The 23,914-nt window shown below is 44.0% G+C and overlaps 1 protein-coding gene across 2 annotated transcripts in view; it reads left to right on the top strand.

The window, feature by feature from the left end:
- The first annotated feature begins 15,275 nt into the window (after positions 1-15,275).
- LOC110516757 (calcium uniporter protein, mitochondrial) overlaps positions 15,276-23,914 on the top strand; it is a 26,836-nt gene continuing 18,197 nt past the window's right edge. For both annotated transcript variants that reach the window (XM_036933780.1, XM_036933779.1), the window contains exon 1: positions 15,276-15,617. In XM_036933780.1, the coding sequence (XP_036789675.1) occupies positions 15,507-15,617 (111 nt within the window). In that variant the 5' untranslated portion in view covers positions 15,276-15,506. The remainder of the gene's footprint in view (positions 15,618-23,914) is intronic.

Below are 23,914 nucleotides of genomic sequence, written 5' to 3'. Positions count from 1 at the left end.
CTTCCTTACTAATGATCAGCCATTATAAAACACACTAGAAGCACCTGGCTCCAGCAGCCAAATATCTGACAGACAAATCATTACTGGGCTTCTCTTTGTTCTCTCCTCTACAACTTCATCAGTTCACCTCTGTGTAGAGCACGTGTGTCAAACTCATTCCACTAAGAGTCGAATGTCTGTGGGTTTTCGCTCCTCCATTGTACTTGATTGATGAATGAAGGTCACTGATTAGTAAGGAACTCCCCTCACCTGGTTGTCTAGGTCTTCACTGAAAGGAAAAACCTAAAACCAGCAGACACTCGGTCCTCCATGGAATGAGTTTGACACCCCTGGATTAAATTAACATCTATTGGTCACACAGGAGGTTGGTGGCACCCTAATTGGGGAGGATGGGCTCATGGTAATGGCTGAAGCGGAATGGGTGGAATGGTATCAAACGCATGTTTAAAACGTGCTTGATGCCATTCCATTCCAGCCATTATTATGAGCCGTCCCTCAGCAGCCTCCTCTGAGTGGTCATGTAGAGGGACCTCTAGTGGTCATTCTCTGTACTGCAAGGCATACAGCCAGAGAGACGTAGGGCTTGTTCGACATCGCAGCCGGTGCAGTGCAGTCGACTGCAGACTTACTGATCTACAAATCACCTTGCATCATAAATAACTACTCATTATTATTTGTAGATCAGTCAAGTCAGTCAGTTGTCATTTACCCACAACGCATCGTGGAACTGATGTTCCCGAACACGGCCGTAGGCTCTTTCTCAATTGACTAAAATGTCTGTCCTCTCCCTTCTTCGCCTCCTGTCCTTCATTGCACTGACCTGAGAGAACTGACCAGGTGAAAGACTAGCGGTGGGATCCACCATATTGTTTTTTCAGCTGTCAACTCTTTTCCAATCAGTGCAGATGAAGATGGCGTGACGAGGAGAGGACCGATTTGTAAGTAATTCAGATAGAGCTAGAGCCTTATCTAATCACAATGATTTGATGAAATTGGGAGATTAGAAGTTGATTCTATATCTCTCCAATTTGAAATAAGTAGCTTTCGGGCATTTTGGGGACAAGTTCAACTGATCTGTAATGATATTTAAAGCATCCAGATTTAAAAGGAATAACTTTGAACTGACAACATTGAGCTTTACAAATCACAGAATAGCCCTGAAAGAGACGTTTCCTCTCCTAACCATCCCTGTCATCTCTTCAGAGCTGTGACCTTAACACATACATACACAGTGTTCATGTGTGTGTTTACATTGTATGTATGTATGTATGTATGTATGTATGTACAGTGCTTTGGAAAAGTATTTGCTCCCTTTCTGATTTTCTCTATTTTAGCATATTTTTGATACTGAATGTTATCAGATCTTCAACCAAAACCTAAAATTAGATAAAGGGAACCTGAGTTTACAATTACAAAAAAAAAGATTATTATTTTATTTATTTAATTAGCAAAGTTATGCAACACCTAATGCCCCTGTGTGAATAGCAATTGCCCCCTTACACTGGTTGTGCCACCTTTAGCTGCAATGACTGCAACCAAGTGCTTCCTGTAGTTGTTAATCAGTCTCTCACATCGCCGTGGAGGACATTTGGTCCACTCTTGCATGCAGAGCTGATTTAACTCAGCAACATTTGTGGGTTTTCAAGCAGGAACTGTTCGTTTCAAGTCCTACCACAACATCTCAACTGGGATTAGGTCTGGACTTTGACTAGGCCATTCCAAAACTTGTTGCTTTTTAGACATTTTCATGTAGACTTGATTGTGTTTTCGATCATTGTCTTGCTGCATGACCCAGCTGCGCCCATGTGTATATGTATGCATTTGCTTAATGGTGTATGTGTGTGCGTGCCTGAGCGTAAGCACGCGTGTGTGTATGCGCGTGTGTGTGTGTGTATGCGCGTGTGTGTGTGTGTGTGTGTGTGTGTGTGTGTGTGTGTGTGTGTGTGTGTGTGTGTGTGTGTGTGTGTGTGTGTGTGTGTGTGTGTGTGCGTGCCTGAGCGTAAGCACGCGTGTGTGTATGCGCTTGTGGGGGTAGGTGTGTGTGTGTGTGTGTGTGTGTGTGTGTGTGTGTGTGTGTGTGTGTGTGTGTGTGCGTGCCTGAGCGTAAGCACGTGTGTGTGTATGCGCTTGTGGGGGTAGGTGTGTGTGTGTGTGTGTGTGTGTGTGTGTGTGTGTGTGTGTGTGTGTGTGTGTGTGTGTGTGCGCGTGCCTGAGCGTAAGCACGCGTGTGTGTATGCGCTTGTGGGGGTAGGTGTGTGTGTGTGTGTGTGTGTGTGTGTGTGTGTGTGTGTGTGTGTGTGTGGGACCACCAGAGAGACCAGACCCCACCTGGACCCAGCCAGAACACGGAGGGGACTGACTGGGGACCAGAAACACAAAGCGAGACGAGGCGAGACGCACGAACGCCATAACACCAACTCAGTCCCATTGTTCTGCCTCCGTTTCATCTCTCTCCGTTCTCTCCAAATATTTGGAGGAATGCTCAGAATAACATGCTGGTACTGAGAATATTGCCCTCTGTATATTGTTGAAAGGAACCCGATGTTTTTCTTCAAAGATCTTTTTCTTTGTTTTGTTTTGAGGGTTGTGTTCTCCTGTACTTGAAATGCAGAACTATGATTTTGTGGATATCTCATTGTTCCAGGAGAGTTTGGTGTTTTTGGACAACGGAGCGCCCCATTGGCTCATTTATTTTCTAAAGATCATGTGATTCATTGTAATTCCAAGATGCTGGGAAGAACCTGAAATGAGGCAAAAAAAATAAGAACTACCGTATTTATGTCCCAGATGGAACCATATTCACTTCTTAGTGCACTACTTCTGTTCCCTATACTGGGAATATAGGGGCTGTTTGGGATGCATCCTATGTATCAGTTCAGTGCTGTACAAAAACAAACAAAAAAAGTCCTTCCAAGAAGAGGATCAATAGATTCAGATTCACTCTAGATTCAGAAGGAAGGTTCCCTACTAATAGATTTCCAGAACGTTTACTACATACAGTGTCTCTCCATAGAAAAGCTAAAAGGAAGCCAATGATTATAAAACCAAAGATCCCTTTGTGAAACACCATTGAAGGGGGAGAAGACCGGAGCAGACTGACTGTGAACTATTAATCATGTGATCAATTGGAGAGCCGCTCTGAGCGTGTGTGAAGTTGAGAAACCTTACGGACCCGGCTGCACTGTGGTATGGGTAATGGGCGCCTTCTCTCCTGGTTAGGGCGTTTGATGGCCTGTTCCAGGGGACCCCTGCATTGATTGGGCCCTGAGGGCGCCCTGTGGCACGGCCCCTGTCACCAGGGCGATGACTGACAACGCTAATGATGCATGCTATCGCCGGGCAGAGTCAGGCACCGCGCCAGAGCTGCTGCAGCAACTTCAATCGGCCTGCGTGACTTCCAAAGAGTTTTTGATTTCTCCTCGGGAGCGGCGGTGAGGAGAAGCAGTGAAAGGAGGACCCTAGTGGGAGACAGAAGGCAAGGCCCCTGCCCCAGCCCCATCCCCTGTCTGCCTTTGAATATTTCTCAGTTTACCACACATCAGTTCTCAGTGTAGGAGACATAGAAGAGAGAGGGATGAGAGAGGGGGCTGTGGTGAATTTTTCATAAGCTACAGATGAGACGGATGGAGCCGAAAGGGACCTCACCCCCCGTGGGAATAGGTTTAAGACGCTGTTATCCAACCGCAGTCATTGTACAGTAGCTGCCACTGAGCCAATTTGCAATGCAATGTATTCATGGGAAGTTTTCCGTGGAATCTTGGAGACTATTTTGTTGAAATTATACATGAAGAACATGATGCTTTTCCACTTCACTTTAACTCTTAAAAACATATTGTCTTGTTTATGGAGGATGAATGAAGACGTTGTGCTCACGTTGTGCTCTCTCTCTCTCTCTCTCTCTCTCTCTCTCTCTCTCTCTCTCTCTCTCTCTCTCTCTCTCCTCTCTCTCTCTCTCTCTCTCTCTCTCTCTCTCTCTCTCTCTCTCCCTCTCTCTCTCTCTCTTTACCAGTCTCTCTCTCTCTCTCTCTCTCTCCCTCTCTCTCTCTCTCTCCCTCTCTCTCTCTCTCTCCCTCTCTCTCTCTCTCTTTACCAGTCTCTCTCTCTCTCTCCCTCTCTCTCTCTCTCTCTCTCTCTCTCTCTCTCTCTCTCTCTCTCTCTCTCTCTCTCTCTCTCTCTCTCTCCCTTTCTCTCTCCCTTTCTCTCTCTCTCTCTCTCTCTCTCTCTCTCTCTCTCTCTCTCTCTCTCTGCCTCTCTCTCTCTCTCTCTCTCTCTCTCTCTCTCTCTCTCTCTCTCTCTCTCTGCCTCTCTCTCTCTCTCTCTCTCCCTCTCTCTCTCTCTCTTTACCAGTCTCTCTCTCTCTCTCTCTCTCTCTCTCAGATAGATGAAGATGCCTTGCTCTCTTCTCCTCCTCTCTCTCTCCCTTCCTCTTTCCCATAGATGGATGATGAAGAGCAGTGGAACCTCTGAAGGCTGCGTCCTCACTTTGTTCTATTATTCACCATCTCCGGCTTCACAGCTCTCCAAGATCTCCATCTCTCTCTCCATCTCTCTCTCCATCTCTCTCTCTCTCTCTCTCTCTCTCCTCTCTGAAAGACTCCACTCCCCATCGCGCTGGCTCTGTTAACTCCCTGGCCCAGTTCCCCCTGGCCCGCTGGAGTATACAACCAGTCTCTTCTGCCTCCCTGTTTCACAACGGAAGGTCCATCAAAAGTAAATCAAAATCTATCCATTGGCACTGAGTCATTTGTTAATGTTGTTCACTGAGACTTTGCTGACTGCTACTCCCATTGGCTGCATCACTCTCAGCAGCCACAGCCTCCAGACGCACCCCAAACGCCTCGTCTCTCGTCCCCATTGGGGAACGAAATGAAAAACGGTAGACTTTCGCCTGGAACCGTCTGACTCTAACCCCCACCTCGACAATGTTCCTTGTCCTCCTTTTGTCCGACTGATTCCTTACATCTTCTCCTGCTCCGACACAATCTAGAAAGTTCCTCAGCGTGCTCATTTGCATAAAGAGTTATTTGAGCGATAAAAGCAAACATGTTTGTTTTTAGTTTTTTCTTCAGCTAAATCCCCAAAGGCATTTATGAGCACTTTGGTAATAAGTACCAGAGAAGGATGTAGCTGAAGACGCAGCCGAGAGGTGCTTTGATGTGCTCTTAGATGCTGTGAAGTCTACAGCGATGTCTACAAAAATACTGGATATCCACTGAGCACAACTCAACCACCCCTCTGTGTTGGTCCTTCCTCTATGGTCCCAAACGTGTGAAGCATGAAAGACGGACTGGGCCGTCTGTGCGCTCCATGGTAGCTGGAGACTAGTACGGACCTTGTCGACTACTTCTGACAAACCAATCCCCAAAGAAAAGCCAAACCGAAGACAGTCTCGTGGAGAGATCTTTTTCTAACTTGTTTCCTCCCTACAGAGATGCACCCCACTAAAAAAGAACTAAACTTTACAGTAAAAGATGGTCTCAGAGCGATACTTCTCATGTTGCTCTGCTTAAAAGAGATTCATCAACTAGCCAAAGCTCTGAGGAGAAACACTGCAAAAATGTCCTCTTAAATTACCAATGTTTTGAGATCCAACCGTTACCATCGACACTTACAGAACAGACCTGGGCCCCTAGTCACAGAGCGTCTTAGAGTGGGAGGGCTGTTCTAGGACCAGTTTTGCCTTAATGAATACAGTTATATGGACAGATAGTAGATCATTACTCCTGCTCTGAGACACTTTTGTGGACACAGGCCCTGGTCTCAGTCTCCAGGGCAAATAGTTTTTAGGACGATTTAAAAAAATGTTTTTATTATTCTTCATTTTCACCAAATTTACAAGGGAAGTCAGTTCTGTTCACCCTTTCCTACCTGAACAGGCCTCTATCGGTGCGTATGTTTACCTGTCATGTAAAGTTTTATAACAAACAGGCTTGTGAGAGCACGATAGGCAGGACTAAACTATTTAGACTGGCTTGAGTAGGAAAAATACACCGTAGTCTACACGGTAGTCTATCACATATCACAAGGCAGACATTTTCTTGTGGAAATATAAGCCTACGCTGGCTGGCTCAGAGTGTTGCTGCTTTGATTCCCCCAATGCTGTGCATGTTGTATTTGTTTAGAGTGTTAATGAAAGGGTGCATTAATAATTCAACATAAACAAAGCATGTGATTCCAACAGCAGCAGCTCACACAACGCGAGACAGACACCAAGAGAGAGGATAGACTCTGGTCTATTACTGACCTCTAGTGGAGGACTTAGATATAGCATGCCCATCTGCCATACTCTGCAATAACGAAGACTGGGGACAAATGAAACCCCCTTTTGGATATTTTTCTCTAACACTGATTGGATGAATTTGCAGTTCCATCCCTAATAAAACCCCTGATTCGCCGACTAGAGGGCTTGATGTGAATTTGTTAAATGTGATGTGTCCGTGATGAGCTAGAACAAAACTGTGGAAGTCCACGGGACCAGGATGGAAGAACGAACATTGCCATATACCTGCGGTGTTTACTTCAATGGTAGGCTGTGTTCTATTGGTACTGTAACGGCCTTTTCAACAATGACACCTTTACAACAACAACAAAAACGATACAAAAATAAACCAAGAAACAATCCCAAATCCTTGGCTTCCCCCCACCACACTTCTTCTCTACATCTATCTAAGTTCATCATCTATCTACCCCAGCTCAATTAACAGTAGCTCTACATACCACACACATACATCCCGCCTGCCTTTCCAGGGTGTGAATTATTTAGCTGTGAATTATTAATAAATAATAACAAAGGACTCGCGGGAGACGCGGACGGTCAATTAGTCTAGGAGCAGAGCGAGCGCGAGCAGCGGGGGGGCACGGCGCATTAGGAGCAGAGCAAGGGGATCTTCAACACTGATCTGAACAGCGTCTCTGTGCGCCTCATCATTATCACCACTGCCCGTCAGACACAATTACCTCTGCCGCCCGCGCTCCATCTCAATGTCGGTTTCTCTTCACTTCAAACAACAGCCCGTCCCTCGATCTCGTAGCTCTATCCTGACTGGCACTGACGCCTTGGCTTTGACATCCCTCCATTTTCTACTCCTCCTTCTCCTCGCTCTCTCTCTTTTTCTGTGTGTCTCTTTTACCGTCGATTGATTCAGTGTTTGTCTTTTTTTTCTTTTTTTTTTGGCTGCTTTGGGTTGCTTCTCTCTCTCTCCCTCTCCCTCTCCCTCTCTCCCTCTCTCCCTCCGTCTCTCTCTCTCTCTCCCTCCCGCTCACCTTCTCTGTCTCTCTCTCTCTCTCTCCCTCTCCCTCCGTCTCGCTCTCTCTCCCTCGCTCTCACCTTCTCTGTCTCTCTCTCTCTCTCTTGGACTAATTAATAAGAATTTGACTTATCATAGTTTGTCTGTGATGTTCCACAAACCTTTGATGTCTCCCACCTCAGTCAGTTTCTAGATATAATTAGACATTTCTGTTTTCTGTGTTCACCCCTCTGTGTGTGCATTTTTGTGTGTGTGTGCAATTGTTTGTGTGTGTGTGTGTGTGTATGTGTGTGTGTGTGTGTGTGTGTGTGTGTGTGTGTGTGTGTGTGTGTGTGTGTGTGTGTGTGTGTGTGTGTGTGTGTGTGTGTGTGTGTGTGTGTGTGTTAGTGGGCATTTGTTTGTGTGCATGCGTTAGTGGGCATTTGTTTGTGTGTGTGTGTGTGTGTGTGTGTGTGTGTGTGTGTGTGTGTGTGTGTGTGTGTGTGTGTGTGTGTGTGTGTGTGTGTATACGTTAGTGGGCATTGGGTTTGTGTGTGTGGTCTGTGTGTGTGTGTGTGAATTTGTTTGTGTGTGTGTGTGTGTGCGTTAGTGGGCATTTGTTTGTGTGCATGCGTTAGTGGGCATTTGTGTGTGTGTGTGTGTGTGTGTGTGTGTGTGTGTGTGTGTGTGTGTGTGTGTGTGTGTGTGTGTGTGTGTGTGTGTGTGTGTGTGTGTGTGTGTGTGTGTGTGTGTGCGTATGTTAGTGGGCATTCGTTTGTGTGTGTGTGTGTGTGTGTGTGTGTGTGTGTGTGTGTGCAGTTAATTTCAACCTTTATAAATATGAACCGTGTCATTTTATTTTTAATTGCATATTTGCTGTGAAGCCACAACATTAGTGATATTTCACTGCCACACTTACATCCATTAGAATGACGGAACATAGTTTATTCTTCAATTAACGTTGTCCTTTAATGTGTTGGCTCAAACATATCCAAACTCAGAGAATCCTCCCTCTGTAATAGGACTTTAGCATACAGTTTTTCTGCTGAAAAGAAGGAGTGTTTTATTTCACACTATCACTCACTTAACTTGTTAGCTATAGAGCTAAGTAATAAGAACATATTGGACTGATTTTCCACATGTCAGTTGATGCCACCTATGATTATGGAAGTAAGGAGAAATGAGGAGTAGAAACCACTAGATGGAGCTAAGTATACACGTGCAAGTGGGTTTATCAATGTGGTGTCTGGGGATCGACTTTTCTGGACCTCTCTTCCCGAAGCGTATGTGTTATTCTCTACTTTACGCACAGTCTTTGCTCTACTTGTAGAGAACCCGCTACTCTGTTCAGTCAAGTTAGATCAAAGCTGAATCAATGTCTGCAAGATCACATAATGAGAGCATTCTATATAGAACCGAATATAGCAAGGTAGTATAACGTTACTGTAAAGACAAAAACACCACCTCATTTCTTAAGATTTTAGGAGGATTGTGAAAATGGTCGAATTTTTCTACAATGTGGCCACAACTCATCAGCACCCGCCATCACACAAAATATGTGCTTTGATTGATACTAAATACAGGTATGCTATGCTACAGTTTATTATCGCTGTCTGCTCTAATGATGCGTTTGTAGCCAAGTGGGAATGTGGTATTTACCACATAGGACTGGGATAAATCCACCTGGAGATGTCCTACCTGTTTGAAGGAAGCGACACGGTGGATGCTGGTTGGAAGAGCGCGCTTGTTTGAAATGGAAAAGCATTGCGGTAGCTTTTGATAAAGAAGAGCATCAAGACGAAGCAGCTGCTTTATACGTGGGATGCACTGTAGGAGATTGTGAAAGCCGGTTAAATGACATCCCTTCAGAAAGAAAGAACAAGGTGCATGTCAGGAGAAGTGCAGTGTATCATGAGGAGATGTATACTTGGAATACGGAGGAGGAATGGAGGGAAATGAGAGGGAGAGGAGGTCTAAGAGAGAGAGGGAGGAAGAGGGTGAGCTTGAGTCGGTTCAAAATGTCGGGAAAAAGGGAGATGGTTTGTTAAAGAAGAATGGTAGAAAGTGTAAGCAGAGGGAGCTGAAGACAGGAGGAGAAATGGAAGTGAATGATTTTGATGTATCAGAGGTGGCAGGTGTGGTGAAGTTCTCAGAGGCCGAGGCTTGTACCGAGGGTCAGGATAAAGACGAGTCTGTGCCTTTTGGCTGATCCATTTGTGGTTTCAGGGTGGGTGAAAACAGAGTTGGGGGCTGTGGAATCGGTGAGGGTAACCAGAAGTGGTCTTGAGATAATTGTTTGTGTTTCTGCTGGTCAGAGGGAGAAGGCGCTCCGCGTTAAACGAACGGGGGCAAGAAATGTGAATTATTTTGCTCTCAAGAAAAGGGCGACATTGAAAGGTGTGATTACTGGGGTAGCAGTAAATTGACCAACTGAAGGGGGAGATTCCCAGTGTTTGTGATGCTCGCCGTTTGGTGCAGCGCAGACAGGGTGGTGTGACAGAAGAGTCATTGTCTGTTCTTTGAGTTTTGATGTTGAGTCTTTGCCTGACAAAGTGATGTTAGGATATATAAGTTAGCCTGTATGAGCTTTTGTGTCAAATACAGTACATTGTTACAGGTGTCAAAGACTCAACCATGGACACTCTTACTGACAGTTGTGTCTGCTTTGTGTGATATATTGTTGTCTCTACCTTCTTGCCCTTTGTGCTGTTGTCTGTGCCTAATTATGTTTTTACCGTGATTTGTGCTGCTACCATGTTATGCTGCTGCCATGTTGTTTTGCTACCATTTTGTTGTCATGTTGTGTTGCTACCATGTTGTTGTCATGTTGTGTTGCTACCATGTTGTTGTCATGTTGTTTTGCTACCATGTTGTTGTCATGTTGTGTTGCTACCATGTTGTTGTCATGTTGTGTTGCTACCATGTTGTTGTCATGTTGTTTTGCTACCATGTTGTTGTCATGTTGTGTTGCTACCATGTTGTTGTCATGTTGTGTTGCTACCATGTTGTTGTCATGTTGTGTTGCTACCGTGCTGTGTTGTCATGTGTTGCTGCCATGTTGTTGTCATGTTGTGTTGCTACCATGTTGTTGTCATGTTGTGTTGCTACCGTGCTGTGTTGTCATGTGTTGCTGCCATGCTAAGTAGTTGTCTTAGGTCTCTCTTTATATAGTGTTGTGGTGTCTCTCTTGTTGTGATGTTTGTTTTGTCCTATATTTGTATTTAATGTTTAATCCCAGCCCCTGTTCCCACATGAGACCTTTTGCCTTTTGGTAGGCCGTCATTGTAAATAAGAATTTGTTCTGAAATTGTTTTAAATTTACAAAAGACAAAAATGTACATGTGGCAGCAGTGTAGAAGGGAGGTTCCTAGGTGTGAGAAGTGTGCAGAAGGCCATGAGACAAAGGAATGTGTTGCATTGGGGAAAGAAGCACTATGTGTTAATTGTAGGGGTGCTCATGGGGCTGGGGATCAGAAATGTCCCGTGCGAGAGAGGCAGGTTGAGGTTACCAGGGTTAGAGTAGTGCAGAAGATGTCATATGCTGAAGCAGTGAATAAAGTAGAGGAAGGGAGAGGGATACTGAGGGGTGGTGTGAGTAGTAGATCTGTACCAGTACAGAGGGAGGGGTCCTGAGAGGGGTGGTGTCAGTAGTAGATCTGTACCAGTACAGAGGGAGGGGTCCTGAGAGGAGAGGTGTCAGTAGTAGATCTGTACCAGTACAGAGGGAGGGTTCCTGAGAGGGGTGGTGTCAGTAGTAGATCTGTACCAGTACAGAGGGAGGGTTCCTGAGAGGGGTGGTGTCAGTAGTAGATCTGTACCAGTACAGAGGGAGGGGTCCTGAGGGGTGGTGTCAGTAGTAGATCTGTACAAGAACAGAGGGAGGGATCCTGAGAGGAGGGGTGGGACTAGTAGATCTGTACCAGTACAGAGGGAGGGATCCTGAGGGGTGGTGTCAGTAGTAGATCTGTACCAGAACAGAGGGAGGGGTCCTGAGGGGTGGTGTCAGTAGTAGATCTGTACCAGAACAGAGGGAGGGATCCTGAGGGGTGGTGTCAGTAGTAGATCTGTACCAGTACAGAGGGAGGGATCCTGAGGGGTGGTGTCAGTAGTAGATCTGTACCAGAACAGAGGGAGGGGTCCTGAGAGGAGGGGTGGGACTAGTAGATCTGTACCAGTACAGAGGGGTAGGCCAACAAGTGATATATGTTTCAGTAAGATTGGATTTTTAGCATTTATAGCAATGGTTATCAACTGAACTGCAGGGATGGAATGTAAGTCACAGAACATAGAGTTTGTGGTGGCAGCTGCAGAGAGGTATGTGGGTGTGCAAGACTTGACATCAGAAGAGTTACAGGGTGTGTTAAGTGGTGGTGTCCCATCCCTTCAGGTTCTTGGCCTGATTTAGGACTAAATACATTTAAATAGTGGAGTATGGTGGTGTTGTTATTTTTTTCTTCGGAGTGTAGTGTTAGATTGTCGGGTTTATTTGATTGTTTATTTTTTCAAGCAAAGTATAAGGGAGTTGTACTCCAGTCTAGTAGGTGGCGGTAACATTTATTGGAGGCCAACCGCAGTTAAACCTCTTCGAAGAAGAAGAAAAAGTTCAAAAGAAAAGAAAAAAAATCCAGTTGAAGGGCCTAACATGCTTGATCTCTGACTTCTCCCACGTGCTGAACACGGATATTAAGAAGATTACCTGGATAACGGCATTTATGGGAGTTAAATGCTGCAAAACATTATTTATAAAGAGCAATCTATTAATACGGTTTATGAACACTATAATTTGTTTGTGAACCTGATAGCTGTACTTTTAATTTATGGTTGACGCAGCTTGTCTCTCATTAGCCAATCGGCATTTCTCAATGAGTTCAAAGCACGTGAATGCATCCAACTTGCATTTACCCGTTCACAACTGGTAATTACCACCTTCCCACTTGGTTATGAACGCAGCATAAAATTCGATCATCGTCTATAATTCGAAACAACACTGTATAACACAAGAAGATCTAAATGGATATCCCCATGAAACTGATTGAGATCAAATGGTTGGTATGCAGATGAATTATCCTTCACAATTGACAGTGAGATATATGGAGTGAGGGTGACGATAAAAATCTGTGTGTAAAGTCGAGGTAAAGAAACACGTGCACATAACGTGATTCAGATCTCTGGGCGAAAGGGATCCGGGAGTCGAGACGGTAAAGTTTACATACGGATCCGCAGCCTCGGCCGTGTCAAGAATACTTTCGTTATATTGTAATGTTTATATGTGTCCACAGGGTGGCAGTGTAGACTTTGAATCTGTTTTAATAATGTTGGCGGGAGCTATCAATAATATATTAATTATACTGTCATGCTTATCTGTATCCACAAGATGTCACTGTAAGCTTCGAACCGATTTTAATAATGGCGGGGAAGCTAAATCATCGTTACTGCGCTTACGTATGAGGTGTTCATTTGCTCAAGTCTATGACCAATTGGGCTATAGGCATGATGGCATTATAATATAACTGTTCAAATGTTTATATGCATCGAATGCACTTTTCAACCTTGAATACATTTAATAGGCAATTAATTTGTGGTTAGGATATTTACAGTAAACTCATTAAATAGATCAATCTTCTCCTGAATTTGAGGCTCACAAATTGAGGTTCATGGTCACTACAGTTAGCAAGTCTTTACAGTTATCCCCCGGTCTCCTTTTCAATACAAACCCATCAACTGAATAGGAAACCTGATGCGGTCTTTCTCGATTAATATGGAACCGGCCAGACTCCTCACCTCAGAGTGCTAAGCATTAAACGAGTTTAAAACCATTAACCTTTTATCGCAGTGGGCTAAATCAGGGTCACACAGTGATTCTTGGTAGTCTTAAACAAATCTACTTAGAAACAGAATAATGCACCTCACACACACAGTTATGGGCTTAAAAAAAAGAAGACACCTGTACCATGTCAGATATAGACTTGAAATGTATTCGATTTTGAGTTTGCATCCCAAAATTACACTTCATCACAGAAGGCTGAAATATAACAAAACGTTTTTGGCATAGAAACACTGTTGTTTTTTAATCGTCTTCATTAATTATGAAATTATGAAAAATATTAACATTCCACCCATGAGGCAACTACAGGGTGCTTTTGGTCATTGACCTGAGGAAAGGGCTAGTACAATGTGGTTGATATCAGAGTCTCGCAGTAAATAACTTCACTGTTTGCTGAGGCTGAGTACATTCTCCTACTCGCCCCACTCTCAGCGCATCATATAAATCTGGCCAGTGGAATAGCTGGCAGACAGCGTACCGTAGCCGGCCACGGTACTCTGACCTCAATTTCATTACTTTCTGTCTGTGTCCCAATTGGCACCATACTCCCTATGTAAGTGAACTGTTTTTGACCAGGGCCCTGGAATAGTAGTGCACTATATATAGGGAATGGGGTGCCATTTAAGATGTACTTCTCTCTCTCTCAAAGCAAAGTAATGAATGATGGTTTAGAGCTGAAGTGGTCATTAATATTGCCTGTGTATCCTGATACTCTTCCTTTCACTTTCTTCTTTCATCAGTGACAACTGATTGCTGTTAACCCATCATGTCACTTCAGTTCACTGATTGTAAAGGGATAGATTATAGATCAGGGGTCAGGGGTCACTGATGAAAGAAGTCAGTGAAAGGAAGAGTAATGGGATTGCTGTTAACCAGTTCAGTGATTGTAAAGGGACAGGTTATAGATCAGGGGTCAGGGGTCACTGATGAAAGAAGTCAGTGAAATGAAGAGTAATGGGATTGCTGTTAACCAGACCAGTGATTGTAAAGGGACAGGTTATAGATCAGGGGTCAGGGGTCACTGATGAAAGAAGTCAGTGAAATGAAGAGTAATGGGATTGCTGTTAACCAGTTCAGTGATTGTAAAGGGACAGATTATAGAGGTAGCTTCTTGTACTTTGTGTATGACATGTTTTCTTTTTGCCTCTTTTCTAAGCCTTTCTAGTTTACAACCTGGGAGAGTAGCCTAGTTGTCTCTGGCCCTGTTAAGCTCGGGCACCGCCCGACCGACCTTCTCCATTTTTATAATAAGGTGATAGACTGAATGTCATTTGTCCTGCTGCTTGTCCCACTGCTCCCTCATTTACATACAATTCATTTAGCAGTCCCTTTTCATAGCATCAACTGCTGCTGGCCTTGAAGGTCAGTATCTGTCTGATAAAAGACATCACAAAATACCCTGTATTAGGCCTACATTCTAGGATATAGACATTTTAGGGTATAGAGATGTATTAGCTACACACGTACACACACACACACGTACACACAATTACACTTCTCTCACACACATACACACACACTCTCTGTGATGTTAAAATATTAATGAAGCACATGCTGTGGCTGGATCAATAGGGTGGGCAACTTTCCCAGTCTGTACAGGTTGGCTGTGCTACAGTAGATTCCACTTTGTACCACCGACCAGATGGATGACAATATTAATAGTTCATATAGCTGGGAATGAGGCCCCTGCAAATGTCTCTGCTATTGACCACACACACACACACACACACACACACACACACACACACACACACACACACAGAGACACACACACACACACACACAGAGAGACACACACACACACACACAGAGAGAGACACACACACACACAGAGAGAGACACACACACACACACACACAGAGACACACACACACACACACACAGAGAGAGAGAGACACACACACAGAGACACCTTTTAGTTGGGTAGTCTATATTATCCCAGCCATGGGTTTGAAATATGATGTAATTGTATATGTCATTGTACTTCCTTAACCTCTAACAGAATCGATTGCTTTAATAAACCCTCTACTGGAAGCCCATTCTGTTGATTGAACACTTAAATATTCTATAAGGAATCCACTCTTCATGTTGTATTATAGAAGATACGGTATTATGACATGTACATGCATTCTGTTCTGACGTGTCGCCATGCTGCATGGCCCATTCATACCCGACCTCTACTATTGTGACATCCACCAAAGGGAAGAGAATAAAGTCTGTCACGCGGGCGCGCTCTGCTTGTCACCACTGACTGCTGCACACGGAGGAAACGGTACGCTGCTCTCTCTCGGGCTGTGCTCAGACCCTATCTCTTATCTCATCCGCCCTCAGTCTGTTTACACGCAAAACAGTCCGTTGTTGACTGGAATACGATACGAAGATCTTGCTTCTAGGCAGGTTTTCTGCAAGTGTTCTACTGCTCAGTATGCCAGAACGCATGGACTAATTTAACGACGATGGCTTCGTTGCGAATGGTCGCCAAACTCCGGGCTGGAGTTGTCGGATGTACTGAACCGTTCCGCTACGCACTCAAAACAACCCGATCTCCGGTGAAATTACTGCATACGGTAAACTGAAACTACTGTGTGGGAGTAGTGAAAGGAGAGTGCTACACTGTAGCAATACTTTATAGATGGGACCGTCGCGTCGTTATGTAGACATCCAAACTAGGGTGTTGTGTCTTCACAAGTTTTGCACAGTAGTCTGTTATTGTAGGCCTGCACTGTACATGCTCTGTTGGTTTGGGAAACCGGTAGAGTTCTAATGAACTGTCAAACAGTGAGATTGTTGAGCGAGGGTGTCATGCACGTCGCTGTTTCAAAGATTTTAGTCTTCGTTTCCATCTTAAACTGCACTACTTTGAAGTACACTAGATTGTAACAGAATTACAGATCCTTGAACTAATCAATAGGCCTACCGTGAAAAAGATATAGGCAGTCTAGAGAATACAGTGATGCATTTCAATCAGCAATGCATTGAATCAAGAGAGGGTTTTCCCTTTCATTCCATCACGTCTTGACATGTTGTTAAATGAGGACTAAATAGCTTTCCTCTCTCTGAATATAGTCATATAATGTAGTGAAACTGAATGCAGAGGACCGGTTGGGGATCACACACACACACACACACACACACACACACACACACACACACACACCCTTCCTTGAATTTAATGATTCTCTCTCTCTGTCTCTTTGTCCTCCTTTTCCCCTCTTGTTCTCCTTAGCTTCAGATGACTGCACTAAAGTGTCACCTATCCCATGCATAATTAATAAGTTACTGTAAGAGCTCAGTGATTTCCCAACTAGAATATCAACACCATGTCACCCAGAGTGTTGGCATGACAATGAATAATAATACCTAGTCCCCAAGGGCTAATGAGGACACTAATGAGGTTCTTCTCCAAGTTAATGAAGAATGCAATGTGAATTATGTGAAACCTCACCCGTTTGTCAGATTAATATAAACATTGTGTGTGTGTGTGTGTGTGTGTGTGTGTTGTGTGTGTGTGTGTGATGTCTGGCCTCCTTAATGTTTCATTAGAATGATGGCCGTCTGGCAGACACCAGTCAGCAAAGCACAAGAGTGTTGTTAAGGAAGGTGCAGCCAGCCTTCCAATAGGATAGGATAGGATGTCTTGGCCCGGGGCCCGAGGGGTCATTTAGTGTGCTTTGATCCCAGTAGACGTGTCCCTGTACCACCCATACCTTACTACTGCTGCTGTGCTGTATCTCTGTCTCTCTCTGACCCTGCACTTCACTTCGGTCATTCTGTGGGGAATTACATTTGTGCAACGTCATCGCATATGGTGAATAAACTAAGTGTACAAAATATTCCATGACACAGACTGACCAGGTGAATCCAGGTGACAAGCTATGATCCCTTATTGATGTCGCTTGTTAAATCCACTTCAATCAGTGTAGATGAAGGAGAGGAGACCGGTTAAATAAGGATTTCTTTTAAAGCCTTGAGACAACTGAGAATGTCTGCCATTCAGAGGGTGAATGGGCAAGGCAAAATATTTAAGTGCCTTTGAATGGGGTATGGTAGTAGGTGTCAAGAACTGCAACGCTGCTGGGTTTTTCACGCTGAGCAGTTTCTTCTTTGTCTCAAGAATGGTCCACCACCCAAAGGACATCCAGCCAACTTTACACAACTGTGGGAAGGAAGCATTGGAGTCATGGGCCAGCATCCCTGTGGAATGTTTTCAACATTGACTCCTTGTAGAGTCAATGCCCCGACGAATTGAAGGTGTTCCTAATGTGAGGGTATACTCAGTGTACAATTACCCCACATTTTCTACACAGCACCACACATCACTGTCAGCCAGAATGGAAGGGGGAGTTGACTTTTCATAGTCACACATCAATGACTATCACCACAGAACATCTGGGTAGATTGATACTCTTGTGAACGCAGCCCGCTTCTGGAGGGGGAAGGTCATCAAAGTGTAACAGTATAACTTTAGACTGGCTGCCCATCTATCTGTTTGTCAGGGTCGTGTTCAGCAGGGAACAGTTTGTGTGATTAATGCTTGGATAAGCTTATTTACTATTATGTATTGATTTGTTTTCCCCTCTTTATGCGGTGCGCGCTGCACCGAACACCGCAAGAATTATCACAGTGAATGATTTTAATGTTTATGTGTCAATTAATCCCGTAAGGGATGGGTTGCCAACTGGTGATTTGACACGAAAATAAAATGTCACTCATTCATTTATACATCGTCTTCTCAATGGACAATATGGGTAGTAGCTTATCCCCTGGTCTCCTTTTCAAAACATATCCACCAACTGAATAGGACCCCTGATGCGATCTTTCTTGATTTAATATGGAACAGGCCAGACTCCTCACCTTAGAGTGCTGAGCATTAAAAGAGTTTAAAATCCAGAAGTGCGTTATTAGCTACCGCAGACTGCAGTTAAAGGATGTCGTGTTTGGAAATGAAAACCCCTGGGGATATTTTTAACTGGATGTATTAGTCATTGTAGCTTGCATGATTCCAGACTGTCAGTGCCACTTCCCATCTCTATCTGCCTTTGTGAAACAAGAGCACCTTGGTTCGACCCAGATAAGCTAACATGAAAAATGCTGAGTTGAGGAGTAACGTGGTATATGGAAATGGGCCGTATATGTCCTTCAATATGCCCTTAGACATGTCCAGGGGGTATAAGCCAAACATTAACAGCAGGAAGCTAGGAGCTTGGTTCTACTCTGCTCTCCTCTCTCTCTCTCTCTCTCTGCTCTCCTCTCTCTCTCTCTGCTCTCTCCTCTCTCTCTCTCTCTGCTCTCCTCTCTCTCTCTCTCTCTCTGCTCTCCTCTCTCTCTCTCTCTCTCTCTCTCTCTCTCTCTCTCTCTCTCTCTGCTCTCCTCTCTCTCTCTCTCTCTCTCTCTCTCTCTGCTCTCCTCTCTCTCTCTCGCTCTCTCTTGCTCTCTCTCTGCTCTCCTCTCTCTCTCTCTCTCTGCTCTCCTCTCTCTCTCTCTCGGTGTCTTTCTGTCTGTGGCTATTAAATCAATGATGACGCAGATTGATGATGATGATAATAATAATAATAATAATAATAATAGGAAAAATAATAAAACTCAATGAGTAATAACAATGAACAGGACAATACAGAAATAAATGAATGAGGACAACAATGAAATAGTTAAAGACCGTTAGCAATGTTGTTATGGGCGTGGCAGGAGGTTCCATATACTGCAGGTAATCTGGCACAAAGAGGTCTCTCTCTCAGCACACCCCACACTGCAACAATGTGTGGTGGCTTTAGCAACACGGGTCATATTTCACTCCAGTATGACAGTAATTGGGAGACTGGGGAGCCAGAGCACCATGGTATCTAAACCACTCAACCACTCTATCCATCCATTGTTATTCTAGCCATCCATGCTGCCTTTTGCATGGCATTTGCCTGAGGGCTGAAGATATCCTTTGTCAGATCTCAATTGGATAAAATCGGCTGTTGTATAGTGGGCTGTCATTTTAAAGGTTTATGGCTGCATATTGCTACCACTGCACTCCCATATTCCTGCTTTATAACCAGAGCCTATTGGGGATTTATCCTGATTTCATGGGAAATGTGGGTTGCCAAATAATATTCTCCAAAAAGCCAGGAGAATGGAGTTGTAATTTCACTCGCTGCTTAACTGTTGGCCCACACAACAACAAACTATGAGGATGGTAATGATGTATGTTCCTATTAATCTGTATTGTGAGAGTGAGTGAGACCCCCCCCCCCCAACCCCCCATAAGTGGGCAGCTGCAGAGCAAGAACTAGCCAGCTCACTGTCACTAATTCACCTCCAGCTAAAGCAGACTTGTCAGAACCCATTAGTTGTAGTATCCAGCCTTATTCCACACTCAATGTAACCAACATTGCTTTCTTCAGTTCTATACAGCCTCCTAGTCAAGTGTCCATCCTGCTATTCCATTTGTGTAACCATCATTGTTTTGCTCAGGTCTGCACCACTAGTGTAACGATTGTGGTTGGTGGAAAAAGGAGTAGACCAAGGTGCACCGTGGTACGTGTTCATGGTAAATGTAATGAAGAAACTGAACACTAGAACAAAAAAAACAACAAAGCGGAAACAAACGAAACAGTTCTGTCTGGTGCAGACACACAAAGACAGAAAACAACTACCCACAAATCATAGTGGGAAAACAGGCTGCCTAAGTATGTTTCTCAATCAGAGACCACGATTGACAGCTGCCTCTGATTGGGAACCATACCAGGCCAAAAGCAGAAATACAAAACATAGAACAAAAACATAGAATGCCCACCCCAACTCACGCCCTAACCAACCTAAAACAGAGACATAAAAAGGAACTAAGGTCAGGACGTGACAACTAGCTTCAATCACGTAGGCCTTTAAATGCCTTGCAGATCTTAGGCCATTGACAAACCGCTTTTAAACCATCCTCCTAGTAACAAAAATATCCATTGTAGTCCGAGGCCAAATACAAACTATTAGTCTAGACTTGATTCATCGCACCCTGGATTTTACAATGCCCAGGGAATCAATGTAATGAATGCGGTGTGTCCGTTTAGAGACTCTTCATTAGTATTCCCTTCCCCCATCGGACCGCACCACACTCCTTTATTATAGAGTAGGGATGTGTCCCAAATGGCACCCTATTACCTATTTAGTGCACTTTTTTCTCTTTTTTGACTGTTTATTCAGTTTTACACACAAGACAACACAAAACAATATTAATAATATACTCAACTAGAAAAAATATGATTTTTTTACATTTTTTTAAAACCTTTTTAAAGATACCATACTTTAGACAAGTTAAACACACCGGGCAGAAGGCTACAAAGGTTAAAGGGCAATCTGTAGTACTGGGACAGAGCAAACACCATTGTTCCTGTAAACAGTCAAGGGATGGGGGTGGAGAAATGCAACCACTCACAGACAGTCATGGCCACAGACCGACCATCCACAAATAAAGTTTACAATGCTTTAAAATAAAAAATGAATAATAATTGTATGTAAGCGTGAACAAAATTTTAAAAAACAACAACAAAAAAACAGGGCAAAACAAGCTCACATTTTAGTCTCTGACCGGGCAAGATGAACAAGGCATCCGCAGGTCAATCAATATGCACATCATCTTCACCTTAATGCCCCCCCCCCCCCCCCCCCCCCCCCCCCCCCCCCCCCCCAAAAAAAAAAAAAACTACAAAGAAAGGCTCATCCAGCCTTTAAGTCACAGGGGAGTCAAATACAGACTTATTTTTGTCTTAATATGAATGCCATCAGAGGATGGACTGTTTAAAGACCGGAATGGAGCCCAAGCCTCATAAAACAGTTTGGGGTTCCCACGTCTATTAAATTTACATTTTTCTAGTTTCAGAGAGCACAACACATCTCTCACCCAATATTTATAAGATGGAGGAGCTGCCATCTTCCAGTTCTGTAGTATTAGCCGTCTAGCCAAAAGAGTTGTATAAGCAACAGTGTCCGACTGGATTCTTGATAGGGGGGTACCCATGGGCAGTACTCCAAAAAGGGTTGTAAGGGGAGACGGATCTATAACAGTGTCATATATATATCAGAGAAACATTTAAATATGAATTCCCAGAAACCTGACAGTTTAGCCCCAAAACATGTACTCAACAGTGTAGCTGGTTCCATTTTACATCTGACACCGGTAGGATCAAAATCAGAGAATATTCTTCCAAGTTTGGCCCCCGACCAGTGGATACGGTGAACCACCTTGAATTGAATGAGGCTGTGTCTAGTGCTAAAAGAGGACGAGTGTACCCTGTGCAGCACAGATTCCCAGGCGTCTTCCCCAAGTTCCTCCCCCAAATCCTTTTCCCATCAAGTCTTTAAAGACACCAAATAGGGGTACTGTAAGTCATTAATGATTGCATATACATCTGAAATTGCGCCCCTAGTAAGCTTGTTCAGCTCAAAAATGCTCTCTATAGCTGTATTCGCGGGCCTATGGGGAAATTCAGGTGTGTTAGCTCTGACAAAGTTCCTAGTCTGGAGAAAGTGGAAAAAGTGGGATTGGGGGAGGTTGAACTTTTCCTGTAGCTGAGCAAAAGAGGCAAATGTATCATCAAAGAATAATTGGGCTAGCGAGGAGAGGCCTAGTGAGTGCCAGATGGCAATAGCCCCATCATTCAAAGTTGGAGGAAATAAAATGTTCTGATTGATTGGGCCTGATAGAGAAAAGCCTCGGAGGCTAAAGGCAAAACGGAACTAATTCCAAATTTCAAGAGACTGCTTTACAATTGGGTTGACACACCTTTTGCCTAGGGACACTGGGACTTTCTACCAATCCGTGTTACCTTTCCATCCAAAATAAAATACATGAATGTTTGATCCAGTGAATTAAAAAAAGATTTTGGAATAAAAATGGGTAAACATTTGAAATAAAATAAAAAAAATGTGGGCAACACATTCATTTTAGTGACATTTATCCTTCCAATAAGAGAGAGGTAGCGAATTCCAAAAAGTAAAAGATTGTTTCAAACTGTCTGCTAGAGCAACAAAGTTTTCCTGAAACAAATTTGAATATTTCCTTGTCACTAACTCTCAAGTAGGTGAATTGATCCCGGACAATCCTAAACTGAATACTTGTAAAAGAGCACTTTAAAGCAGCCTTATTTACAGGAAAAAGCTCACTCTTACCTAGATTCAGCTTGTACCCTGAGATTGATCCAAACTTTTTAAGAACAGATAAGGCACGTGGCAATAAGGTATCAGGGTTGAAGATGAACAAAAGGAGGTTGTCAGCATATATCAAAACGTTCTGCTCTAAGCCCGTCCTGATTTATACCTTGAATGGCATCATTAGAGCGTAGTACAATGGTGAGAGGCTCGATTGCCAAAGCAAACAGCAAGGAGGAGAGTGGACAACCCTGTCTGGATCCGCAGTGCTTTAGTACACTACTTTTGACCAGAGCCCAACAGTTGGGACGCAGCCTAGCAGTCAGAAGATGGATGGTGGGACGTCACTCAGGCAGAGAGGTTTATGTGTCTACTGTGCTCCCATTCTGTGTCAATACCATTCTCTGTGACTGCATCACTACTCGTCTTTGTGAGAGGAATTGACGTGTTGAACACACCGAACTGTCTGTTCAAACAGCTAAAACACAGCTCAGACACCCATACATACCCCACAAGACATGCCACCAGAGGTCTCTTCACAGTCACCAAGTCCAGAATAGAATAGACTCTGGGAACCGCACAGTATTACATAGAGCCATGACTACATGGAACTCTCTTCCACATCAAGTAACTCAAGCAAGCAGTAAAATCGGTTTTAAAAAGCACAAAGTGCACTGTGAAGACACACACACACACTACATATTGTAGTATTGTGGATATTATATTGTAGATTTGTAGTATTAGAGTAATGATGTAATTATGTGTTGTAACTGTTTAATCCTGTTTGGAACCTTGGCAGCAGCTGATGGGGATCCTAATGTTTAAATACTAAATGGACATTAATACCTACTATTTCATAAATGGGTTGTGACAGAAAAACTGAGTGGTGATATCCCCCGAGAGGCTATTTGTTGCCAGTTTCCATAGGATTTCAGTCCTGTGGTATCCAGTAGAGGCTCAGTTTCCATGGGATTTCAGTCCTGTGGTATCCAGTAGAGGCTCAGTTTCCATAGGATTTCAGTCCTGTGGTATCCAGTAGAGGCTCAGTTTCCATAGGATTTCAGTCCTGTGATATCCAGTAGAGGCTCAGTTTCCATAGGATTTCAGTCCTGTGGTATCCAGTAGAGGCTCAGTTTCCATAGGATTTCAGTCCTGTGGTATCCAGTAGAGGCTCAGTTTCCATAGGATTTCAGTCCTGTGGTGTCCAGTAGAGGCTCAGTTTCCATAGGATTTCAGTCCTGTGGTATCCAGTAGAGGCTCAGTTTCCATAGGATTTCAGTCCTGTGGTATCCAGTAGAGGCTCAGTTTCCATAGGATTTCAGTCCTGTGGTATCCAGTAGAGGCTCAGTTTCCATAGGATTTCAGTCCTGTGGTATCCAGTAGAGGCTCAGTTTCCATAGGATTTCAGTCCTGTGGTATCCAGTAGAGGCTCAGTTTCCATAGGATTTCAGTCCTGTGGTATCCAGTAGAGGCTCAGTTTCCATAGGATTTCAGTCCTGTGGTATCCAGTAGAGGCTCAGTTTCCATAGGATTTCAGTCCTGTGGTATCCAGTAGAGGCTCAGTTTCCATAGGATTTCAGTCCTGTGGTATCCAGTAGAGGCTCAGTTTCCATATGATTTCAGTCCTGTGGTATCCAGTAGAGGCTCAGTTTCCATAGGATTTCAGTCCTGTGGTATCCAGTAGAGGCTCAGTTTCCATAGGATTTCAGTCCTGTGGTGTCCAGTAGAGGCTCAGTTT

This window comes from Oncorhynchus mykiss, chromosome 10 (assembly GCF_013265735.2).
Source record: "Oncorhynchus mykiss isolate Arlee chromosome 10, USDA_OmykA_1.1, whole genome shotgun sequence".
NCBI lineage: Eukaryota > Metazoa > Chordata > Actinopteri > Salmoniformes > Salmonidae > Oncorhynchus > Oncorhynchus mykiss.
Note: the sequence above shows the minus strand (reverse complement) of the source record. Positions and strands in the feature narration are given on the sequence as shown.